The following is an 11,553-nucleotide window of genomic DNA, read 5'->3' as shown; positions in this document are numbered from 1 at the left end:
ATCCAAGACCACAGAGAATCCCCCACATTGCACGGAGATTATTCTTTCTAAGCAAAGAGCAACCCCTGCTTTGAGATCATGTGCAATAGAATGTTCTCAGACAAGGAAACACTGGGGCATCACTAAGAAATTCAAGAAATGCAGGTCACAAACAGCCCACACAGGTTGATTCCGTTTTGGCAAACGTATCAGTTAGAAATAGATTCAGCTGCTGGTAATGGGAGGCCAAAATGTCAGGGACCTCAATAAGCACAGATTTATTTTCCAATCATGTAAACAAGTCCAGAGCGAGGCAGGCAAGGACTGGTGTGGCTGCTGCGTTACCATCAAGAACCCAGATGTCTTTTATCTTTTGGTTTCACCACTCTCAGCGTGTGTCTCCCAGGCTTCAATGTTTGCCTCGTGTTCAAAGTGGTCCTTGAAGCTCCAGCTATCACATCTGAGTTCTAGGCAGGAAGCAGAAAGAAATGGGAGTTGGAGGTAAAAGGGGAGGTGTCTCAAAGCTGAGTCAGCCCACTTTAAGTCTTCCTGGAAACCTCACCCACGATCTCTGTTTATATCTTATTGGTCATCCCTAACTGCAAAAGAAGCTGGGAAATGTAGTCTTAGTAAGGCCACTTGCCCCTAGCAATAGAGGTCCCACTGTTAAGGAAGAAAGGGAGGCGGTGCACATCAAACAGACATTTGCTATATTGAAGAAACAATACACACAGAACAAAAATTCTGGAAGAAAATAACTGCTGCGTACAGAAGTCTCTATCTACAAACACCCTGCACAAATTAACCTGTTAAAACTTTACAAAACGCTATAAAGAATATTATCCTCTTGTGACAGATGGGGAAACAGACACAGCGAGATACAGTCACTTGCTCCAAGTCACACAACCAGGAAACCGTGATTTTGGAACTAGAATTTTGTTGTTGTTCAGTCGCAAAGTCAAATCCGACTCTTTGTGACCCCATGGACTGCAGCACGCCAGGCTCCTCTGTCCTCCACTCTCCCACAGCTTGTTCAGATTCATGTCCATTGAGTCAGTGATGCCATCCAATCATCTCATCCTCTGCCACCCCCTTCTCCTTTTGCCTCCAGTTTTTTCCAGCATCAAGGTCTTTTCCAGTGAGTTGACTCTTGGTCTCAGATGGCCAAAGTATTGGAGCTTCAGCTTCAGCACCTGTCCTTCCAATTAATATTCAGGGTTGATTTCCTTTAAGATTGACTGGTTAGTCAATTGATCGACTCCTTGCAGCCTAAGGGACTCTTAAGAGTCTTCACCAGTACCACAATTGAAAGCATCAGTTCTTCAGTGCTCAGCCTTCTTAATGGTCCTAATCTCACATCCATACATGACCATTGGAAAAACCATAGCTTTGACTAGACGGATGTTTGTCAGCTGGGTGGTATCTCTGCTTTTTAAAAGACAGTCTAGATTTCTCATAGCTTTTCTTCCAAGGAGCAAGCGTCTTTTAATTTCATGGCTGCTGTCACCTCCACAATGATTTTGGAGCCCAAGAAAATAAAGTCTGTCACTGCTTCCACTTTTTCCCCTTCTATTTGCCATGAAATGATGGGACCAGAAGCCATGACATTAGGTTTCTTAATGTTGAATTTCAAGCCAGCTTTTTCACTCTTCTCTTTCACCCTCATCAAGAGGCTCTTTAGTTCCTCTTCACTTTCTGCCATAAGAGTGGTGTCATCTGCATACCTGAGATTGTTGATATTTCTCCCCACCATCTTGATTCCAGCTGTGATTTATCCAGTCTGGCATTTTGCATGATATACTCTGCACATAAGTTAAATCAGCAGGGCAACAAAATACTGTCTTGTCATACTCCTTTCCCAATTTCCAACCAGTCAGTTGTTCCATGTCCAGTTCTAACTTCTGCTTCTTGACCTGCATACATGTTTTTCAGGAGACAGGTAAGGGAGTCTGGGATTCCCTGGTGGCTCAGACAGTAAAGCATCTGCCTGCAATGCAGGAGACCTGGGTTCAAGCCCTGGGTCAGGAAGATGCCCTGGAGAATGGAAATGGCACCCCACTCCAGTACTCTTGCCTGGAAAATCCCATGGACAGAGGAGCCTGGCAGGCTACAGTCCGTGAGGTTGCAAAGAGTTGGACACGACTGAATGACTTCACAAGAGGGTCTGGTACTCCGAACTAGAATACAGGGGCCAAATTCTAGCATCTGGGCTCTTCACCCACCGAGACGGTAATGATGTTATAAATAACACCATTGTTATTGTTAGTGATGATGGCTATTTCTGACTGTGTGCTGGCACCGTTCTAAATATGCTGCGTGGATTAACTCATTTAACTCTCGCCACAACTTTACGTGACAGGTGCTATTATTATTCCGTTCTATAAACAAGAAAACAGAGGCTCAGAGAGGTAAACTAAATCCCCCACGGCCACACAGCAAGTGTCAAAAGGGTCTGTATTTCTGGGTAGGAGAATGACGGGTGCTTTGTATTCCCTTCTCCTACTGACACTCTGTGTGCTCCAACCCTCCTACCACGATCATATGCTACTTAGGAAATCAAGTAAGAAAACACTCCTCCTGGAGTCCAGCTCTCGCCTCCCCTCTGACCGCCTACTGCCCCCCCGGGCCGCTGGGAGGCCTGCCCACCCCCCGCCATCAGCGCCCTCTCCCCTGCTCTCACCGCTTCCCAGAGAACTCTCCCTCTCTTGGCTGCCTGCCTCCGCTCCTCCCAAGCCCCACTCCTGGCATGGCCTTCCCCTCATTCCTGCCTGCTGAACAGCTCCCAGTGGCTTCAGGCCCTGGGTCAGAGGCTCCACACCAGCAAGGTCTCCCGGGCCCCGGCACACAGCCTCCGTGCGCCCTTCACCCACTGCACGTTGCCTCACCCAGAGGCCGAGGGACATGTCTCATTCCACCAACAAACTTGTCAAGAGCTTTCCAGGTGCCAGGCCCTGACGGGAACATCTAGCTGTTCATCCCCAGACAAGCCCTCTGAGCCTCACTCCACGGCACTGCGTGAGGGACCCAGCCACCCCCGTCTCCCCCGCCCCACCACACCCCTGGCTACCTCCACGCCAGCCATACAGGCTTGTCACTGTTTCCCTAACACACTGAGCTTGGTCCTGTCTCAGGGCCTTCGCACCTGCCGCTCCTTCTGCCTGGAATGCCCTGTAAACAGTCTCCCCGGTCACCCTCTACCACTTTCCCCCAGGTCTTCATCGTGCTCTGAAATTAGCCTGCTAACCCATCAACCAGCTCCCCCAGCAGAAGGTCAGCCCCAGGGGCACAGGACCTGCCTTGGGCTCACTGGGGGCTGGCTGAGTACATGAACCACACTGGTACTACTCTCTGTTCACGGGGGAGGAGGCCCCAACCCACAATGGTTGAGCATCTTGCAGGAGGTCACCCAGCAAATAAGGGACAAAACTTGGAGGCTTTTTTCTCCCCCTGCCTCTTACTCAAAGATGGGCTAGAGAGTACAAAACCGAGGTCTGCCCATCTGTTCCCCCACATACAGCAAATAACTCACCACAAAGTCGCTTAGCCTGGGTCTCAGACAGACATGGATTCAAATTCTAACTTCACTGCTTTTGGGCAAGTGATGTCCCTTCTCAAAGCGTCAGCTCCCCACTCTTTGACGTAGGACTCCTACCTCTTGGCCTCAGTAGGCACCTGGGAGGGGCTCCAACTCCAGTAGGCTGGAGCCTCAGGAACTCCCCGATTCCCCAGCCCTCTCTAGCCCCCATCACCCCACTATACGTGGCCATGGTCAGTACAAGGTTGAAAACCCCTAAGGAGGGGCGGCTAGCAAACTAGCCAGCTGGGGCCACTGGGACTCCACCACTGGTCATCCAGGTGGTCAGCCAGGCTGAGAGAAGACTAAGTTTGTGGGGGGGCAGGTGTCAGGAGAAGAAAAGAGCAGAGGAAAGCTTTGGGGCAGGGAGAGGGAAGCAGGAGAAGACTTCATGCTATCACTTCCCAGCCACAGGGCCAGTGCCTTCGCCTCTCTGGGCCTGTTTGTCCAACCAGAGAAGGGGTTGTTAAGCAGCACCCGAGTCATTGGATTAGCGCAGATAAAAGGCACAGGTGGTAATGCCTGGAGTAGGGCGAGGGCTCTGAAAACCGAGGCTCTTCCCGCCCCCCATGCCCCACCTGACCCTGGCCTCTGCGGATGCCTCCTCCCAGGAGAGGCCTTCCCGGATGCCCCCACGCCGCCCTGCCCTACCTGCCTTCCCTCTGAGCCCTTGTCCCCATCTGTCATTATCTTGTCCTCGCTGTCTGCCGCCCGTCCCCAAAACTCATCATCTCCGTTTTGGGAATGTGTCCCCAGCACCCAGCATAGGGCCTGGCACAGAGCAGGTGCTCAATAAATGCTTAAGGAATAAGTGAAAAAAATAAAAATAAAACTAGTGTCTCAGAAACAGGGACAAAACAGTCCCAGAGAAGTCTAGATAGGATTTAGGGGGAGGACACATTCCTTAGGTGTTTAGATGGGGAAGTCCCCCTTCCCTTTCCCATCCTGACTGTCACGATCCTTAGCTGTGCAACCTTGGACAGGTCACCTCCCCTCTCTGAGCCAGCTTGATTGGCAGGAAAATGCCAGTAACAAAAGCCAGGGCCTCCAAGAGGCTGATAAGCCAGTACGTGGTGAGCAGAGGGTCCGGCGCCCACCAGTGTCTCCAGCTTCAATTTCTGACACTCACTTCTATCCCTGGTAAAAATCGCCCGGCTGTGGGGCAACTGCCTAAGATTACAAGGCACCAGTGTATTCTGTCAACTCTCCTGTCCTAAGCAAACATTGGTGAGGGTTTCCAGCTAGCCTCAGTGGTCAACCCCACTAAATGGGTCTGTGGTTAACGTGACCAGGCAGCTGGGAGAAACCAGCAAATCCATCTGTGCGTAGGTCTTGCTCACTCTAAGTACGAGTGTGCACCCACTGTGATTCCCGCTCTTTGAGGCACACCCCTGGCCTCCTCCTGCTTCACCCCATCCTGTTCTCTCTGTCTCTCTCTCTCGTTTCCCAGCTTTTGAACAGACCCTCCCTCTTCCCTGTGAGCCTGCAGCCTGGCGATGCACACGCATACAGTGGGTGTCCCCCATTTATGACATCCCCAAGTCCTCTGGGCACAGCTCTGTCCACAGTGCCCTCATGTGCCGCCTGGAGCACCATCAGAGCCCTCAACCTGTTAACTGTTTCTCCAAGCCCTCTTCAAGGGCCGTCAGATGGCTCGGGTTTAAATTCCTTTAATGCTGCTTCCGAACTGTGAAACCATAAGCAAGTCACTAAACTCCGGCATTCGAGGTGCATGAGCTTGGGGGCAAGGATTCCTCCAGGCAGGGCCCAGGACTTGGGTGGGGGCTGAGGTTACCAACCAGGCTTTCATCCCCAAGCTTTCCCCAGAGACTTCGGAGCCGAACTTGGCTAACTGGCTCCACCCTTGTTCTTCCTGAGCAGTAACCCCGCTACCATAGGCCTCAGTTTACTTTTGTCAAACCAGTGTAGCCCCTTCCCCGGGTGCTTGTGTCAATGATAGGAGGGTCTGAGTGTGTGAACAGTGACACTCCACACTCGCTGTGCAGCAGCGCTCAGGAAACAGGAGCTTGGGGCCACTCTCTGCCCAGACTTCTTGCCTCTCACCTCCTTTGCATCCTCTGGTGACAAAAAATGGGTGAGAAGTGGCAGTAACCAGCCAACTCTTCACGAATGAAGGAGCGAGGATTGGAGAGGTTCCCTCCTAAATGGCGACTTCCTCCCCCCACCCCCCGAGCCAAAGACTGAGCTACCTCATTCCCGAGGTCAGCCCCCCACCCACTCTGCCCCTCAGCAGGTAAATCCCAGAGGCAGGAGCTGATGTGCTGGTGCTGGTACTGAGCGGACTTTGACACTGCGGCTTCCCATCAGTCTTCCGGCTGCCCAGGGCCTAAGTTACGTGTGCCCAGCGCCCAGGCGACAAGCGGGGTTAGGGCTGCCCAGGGCCTAAGTTACGTGTGCCCAGTGCCCAGGCGACAAGCGGGGCTAGGGAGGTGGCGTTTGCTTTGGTCCTTGGCTCCGTAACGGTGGGGGCTGAGTGTCTGTTTCCCACAGGCTTCCACGGGGAGGGGGGGAAACATCCAGGCACCCAAAGGGCAATGGAGAGGAAGCACATTGCCCCTTCTCAAACCACGGTATCACCAACTGCTCCTGAGATCCCAGGTCCTCAGCAAACTCATCTACAAAGCCCCCCTATTCCACCCTCCCTCAACCCCTGAATTCCTAAAGCAGGGCTCCCCCCACAAACATATTTCTCACCCTTACGGGTGTGACAGCCAAAAGGCAGATTCACAGCTCTGAAAGCAGGCCATGTAATGGTAGCAACCTCTTTGAAGGTGGCTGTGAGATTTAAATGAGATGGGCAGGTCCAGGGCTTACTGGACACTGGCCCCTGGCGAGCGCTGGCCACACTCGCGCTGCGCTGAAGATTCAAGTGCCAAATGCCAGGAGCCTCCCAGCGAAAAATAATAACAAGAGCAAACGCTTATATAACACCTCCTGCATGCCAGGCACCGTGGGACGCTGTACGGGTATCCACAAACCCCTCCGTCTACATCCTCAACTCTCAGGAATGCCATCCAGGGCTGGAACGGGGGTGGAGGAGCCATGCAAAGGGGCAGGCAGGAGTGTAGCAGGGGGCAGGGAAGACGCAGCCTTGCCCGGGGCCATTTCTGTCACAGGGAATCAGGGACGGCAGTCCTGGGTTCACACCTGGGCTCAGCGTCCTTGAGCAGGTAAGCCTGGGCCTCAGTGTCCACCGTAGGTACAAGCAGGACAGGTGGTGCTAGGAAAAGGAGTGAACGTATAGGAACCCTTCCCCCGCCTCCCCAACAGAGCTCGATTCTGGATTCTCCCCTCCCTCTGGCCAGAACACACAAACACAAGCTCACCCACACACCCAGGCTACTCTCTTAAAAATATACATACGCACACACACTATTTTCTAAACACCCTGCCCGGCTTCACTTTCGAAATAGTCTGCTCCGACTTGGGTTCAGTAGGACCAAGACCTGTACCCCTTCTCTTTCAGAGTCACAGTCCCGTGGACTGGGTCCCCAAGCACTGTGCAGAGACCAGAACCCGCCAAGCCCCTCCAAACCCAAGCCCTGCACTCAGGACCAGCCGGAGGCCCTGCAGGCCCTCCCCAAGCAGGGCTCCTAGTCACTCCTCCCCAGCACTCAGCGGGACTGAGTCACCCTGAAAGCCTGACCCAGCACTCCTCTGCCCCTCCCCCGAGCCAGGCCTGATACCCCGATCTCCAAGCACAGGCCCTGGGGGTGGGGCTGGGGGGCGGGAGTAGCAGAGGAGAATAAGCAGCTGCAACACCCCCACCCAACCACCTAAAATGCCAAAAATAATAGCAGCTCTCTCTCTCTCTCTCACACACACACAACAACAACAACAACCCCACACAACAGAAAGGCAACTATAAATCCAAAATAAAGGGGAAGAAAAAAAAAAAAAAAAGCCAACTACTGCCCCCAAAAGGCTTTTTAAACAATCTCAAAAAAAAAAAACAAAACAAAAGTTTATTAAAAGTGTTCTTAATGCTCGAAACGGAAAAGATTCCCAAATATACAGATGCCTCTTTTCTCATAGAAATAGATTATTTTTTATGATACAAAAAAAAGGCCAAAAAAAAAAAAAAAACCAACAAAAACAAAAAACAACATCAACAGCAACAACCCCGTAGGAACATCTTTAAGCGATTACTCAGGGCCCGGCTGACAGTTACACGTGGGTTGCGTCAGTCCCGTGTACACACGCGTTCAGCCATGTTTAAACCGATTGCATCAACTTCGAAACCGGCCCGCCCGCCGGCGCCCGGAGAGGGGGGTGGGCAGGAGGAGAGGCAAGAGTTTATCATTCATCTGTACACATAGACATCTCTTCTTTAAATAACACCGCGGGCGGGCGCCCCGTCTGCACGTGCGGCTGGTGTGGACAAAAATATAGATAGATATATATAATAAAATATTAAAATTACCGACGCGCTCCCCGCGCTGCCCAGTGCCCCAGTGCCAAAGTTCTGCCGGCGCCGCCAGGGGCGCGGGCGGGCGCGCGGGCGCTCCCCGGAGTCTCGGCGGCCGCGGCGCGCCCGGCAGCGCGGGGGCCGGCCGGCCGGCCGCGGGGGACGCGCGCGGGGGCCGCGCTAGCAGTGGCCGGAGGAGGCGAGCAGAGGCTCGGGCAGCTGCTTGAACAAGTTCCGCAGGGTGCTGAGCTCGCGCGACAGTTGCTCCACCTTCTTCTGGAGCCGCTCGTTCTCGGCCGTGAGCTCCAGGACCTTGTGCTGCGTCTCCAGGTTGCGCATCTTGGCCTTGTCGCGGCTCTTGCGCACCGCGATGTTGTTGCGCTCCCGCCGGATCTTGTACTCGTCGCTGTGCTTGTCCACCGTCTTCTTGGCCTTGCTCTTGACCTGCGAGGGCGCCGGCGCCGCCCCCGCGTAACAGGCGGCGGCGGCCGGGGTCGCCTTGGCGTCGGCGGGGCTTGGCGTGCCGGGCGGGCTGGACGACGAGGACGTGGACAGGCTCCCGCTGCTGCCGCTCGGCACCGCCTGGTAGCCGAGGTAGGCGCGCAGCGCGTACGGGAAGCCGGCCGCCATGCCCGCGGCGCCGCCGCCCGGAGCTCCGGCCTCCTCCTTCCGCTTGCAGTCCGCGGGCTCGAAGCCCGGCTCCGCCTTGAGCTCGGCCGGCGGCGGCGGCGGCGGCGGCGGCGGGTGCAGGGGCGCGAAGCAGCCCGGGTGCAGCGCTCCCTTGGCGGCCCCCAGGCGGCCCAGGCTCACGTAGCCGTACTCGGCCGCCTTCTTGCAGTTCTTGCCCCCGTAGTCGTCGGAGAAGAGGTCGGAGAGGAAGTCGTGGTGCTGCCCGGAGGAGGCGGGCGCGGGGGCGGGCGCGGGCGGAGCCGCCTCGAAGGTGTCCGAGGCCGTGGTGGGTGCCGGGGCCTGCGGCGCGCCCAGCGGCTCCAGGTAGGGGCTGAAGTCGATGGCGCGCTCGTGCTCTCCGATGCTACCCAGCTCGCCGGCGGGGGGGCGCGGCCCGGGTCTGGCCGCCGGGGGCGCCGCGGGGGCCGCCTTGCCGCCGTACGCAGCAGCCAAGCAGTCCGCCTCGTAGTAGAAGTTGGCCACTTCCATGGATTTAAAGGCGGGCGGCGGCGGCGGCAGGGGGAGACATGCTGGGTCCCAGGCCACCAGGCGTTGCATGAACGCGGGTGCCCGGGGAGGGGGCCTGGGGCTGCCCGCGCCGGCCGGCCCGCAGGTGGCGCGGCCTCCCGGCTCCGAACAGTCGCTGCTGTGTCGCCGCCGCCGCTGCTGCCGCCGCCGCTGCTCCGGGGTGGCCGCTATCAGTGCAGGGGGCTGCCGGCCGGACCCTCGGGTGGGTCCCCTTCCCGGTCCCGTGCGCGGCTCTGACTCGCTAAAGTTTCTCCCGAGCCCGTTTATTTATAAAGGCGGGCCATAGCAACGGCTGCGTCACGCCCGGCGGCGGCCCCTCCCTCCCCGGGCACGCAGAGGACACGCCGCGGCCGCCCGGGACCCCCGGGCGGGCGCCGGCGGGCCGGCCTGGAGACCCGAAGCGCGCCCCCGGGGGTCCCCCGGCCTGCGGGGCCGGGGGGAGAGGCCTCGGCCCCCACTCCCAGCCCACTCCCACCCGGCGGCCCCGAGATGGCGAGCGCGGAGAGGCGCGAGCCCGCCCCCGGACCGCCCCCTCTGGGCCGGCCGCCGGACGAGAAGGGAGGGGGAGCCCCGGGAGGGGGCCGGGCGGCCGTCTGCTCCCACCCCGAACGCGGCCGCCGCCCGCCCCCTGCTGGAGGAGGCGCTGGCCTTCGGGAGCCGCGGCCGCCGGGCCTGGCTCTCCAGGGAAGGGACGCGCCCCCCTCCCCCCAGCCAGGGATGCTGGAGACCCCAACACCTCCCAGCTCGGACTCCCAGAGGGGTGAGCCGCCTCCACAGCCCTTCCCCGAGTGCGGCATCGCCCCTAAACTGGCACCCCTCCCCAGATCTGGACAGGAGGGACTGTCAGGCCTGCGGTGACTCCCCTTCTGAAACAGGAAGACCTGGGGTTGGGGGCTTGGGGAGATGCAAGCGAGGGGGCAAGCGCCCCTCCCCCGGCCCCGCCCCCCGCACCTGCCCGCCTCCTCGAACCACACCTGGGTCTTCTCCAGCCCCACCCTGCGCTGACCTGGGGCCTTCTCCCCGGAGGGTGGAACAGGGGTGGGGTGCCCCCCGACCACACGCTGTGTGACCTTGGGCTAGTCACTTGGCTTCTCCAAGTGTCAGTCTGCGACGGTGTCCTTCCTGTTTTCTTTATTAGTTGTATTAACTGTCTCCAACGCAGACTCCCAAACGCTCACCACTCTGGGACGCACATCAGAAAGAAAGGCCTCCTCCCAGGGTACAAAGAGGCCCAGAGGCCCACAGCACACCCAAGATCATACAGGTTCATGTTCCCCACTGTTCTCAAAAGAAAAGCCCTTATCCGGGCACCCTCAGAGCTGTTTGTCACCCCCCTCCCAAAGCACCTGTATCTGAGGCTCGTGGGTGGGGGTCCAGGCAGGACCAGGGTGGGGCGGGGGGGGGGAGTGGCATGCAGAAGAGAGGAAGGAGTTCTTCTCTTTCAGCAGGCCCCTGCTGTGCGGTGAGAGGGGTCTGGACCCAGAGCTTGCTTTTTCACCCTGCCAGGAGGATGCCCTCGCGGCCCCTGGTTCACGGAGAGGGAGACGAGATGGCCCACCAGGATGGGAACGCAGGCCCCAGGCCCTCCCTGCTTGAGTGGGTGCCAGCCGCCCCGGCCCTCTCATGCACCATTCCAAGGCCATTTCAGCAGCCCCTTGGGCCTACCCCTCTGCCACTCCCAGCCCCCAGCGCCCCAGGCAGGAGCTCCCAGCCTGCCTGGTGCTGACCCCCGACCCACTGACCCCAGCCCTGGCCCTGACGGGCAGGCGGGCATTGCTCAACTTTCAGCGTTATCTGCTGAGCTGGGGTGACCTCCGCCCCGGAGAGCTGGAGAAATGACATCTCTGAGTGCCCTTGGGGGGTGGGGGGCAGGGAGGGACAGGGTGAGACACTGGCCCAGCCTGCTGGCTTTCTGGGCCTTCCCAGCAGCCTCTGGGCCAGGGAGGGACCTAAGGCCCTGGGGCCCCCCAGCCAGGCCTCCCGAGCTGCAAAATGGGACACTCAGAGCTGAGCTGAAGGGCCACTGCCCCCAGAGGCCCTCCCAGCCCCACCTGCCGGCGAACTTCCTTCCTAGCCCTTATCTGCAGCCACCATGATCCTCGTCTTGTCTGCCTCGGTCCCCCTGCAGACTACCCGCTCCATGAGCGCTGGCCCTCAAATATGGGACATCGCGGGTCAGGCATGCTCAAAATCTACCGGGAACAGAATGCATTTGCATTTGCTGTTACCTCTGGACCAAAAACACGGATTCCCCAGCTCTGCCCAAGACAGCTAGCTCTGCAGGGCTCAGCCCGCAGGTGGCCTCCTCTGAAAGCCCTCCCTGACTTCCGGGAGGGATTGCTGTGTGTTTTGCTTACTGCTGTTCCCCCAGTGC

At 57.8% G+C, this 11,553-nt stretch overlaps 1 protein-coding gene across 1 annotated transcript; it reads right to left on the bottom strand.

Annotated features, from left to right (window-relative positions):
* Window positions 1-7,513: 7,513 nt before the first annotated feature.
* Window positions 7,514-9,537, bottom strand: CEBPB (CCAAT enhancer binding protein beta). Its single transcript, XM_070801874.1, has one exon. It carries the CDS (start codon window positions 9,207-9,209, stop codon window positions 8,163-8,165), a length of 1,047 nt encoding a protein of 348 aa, XP_070657975.1. The 5' UTR covers window positions 9,210-9,537; the 3' UTR covers window positions 7,514-8,162.
* Between the last annotated feature and the right edge of the window lie 2,016 nt (window positions 9,538-11,553).

This window comes from Bos indicus, chromosome 13 (assembly GCF_029378745.1).
Source record: "Bos indicus isolate NIAB-ARS_2022 breed Sahiwal x Tharparkar chromosome 13, NIAB-ARS_B.indTharparkar_mat_pri_1.0, whole genome shotgun sequence".
NCBI classification, from domain to species: Eukaryota; Metazoa; Chordata; class Mammalia; order Artiodactyla; family Bovidae; genus Bos; species Bos indicus.
Note: the sequence above shows the minus strand (reverse complement) of the source record. Positions and strands in the feature narration are given on the sequence as shown.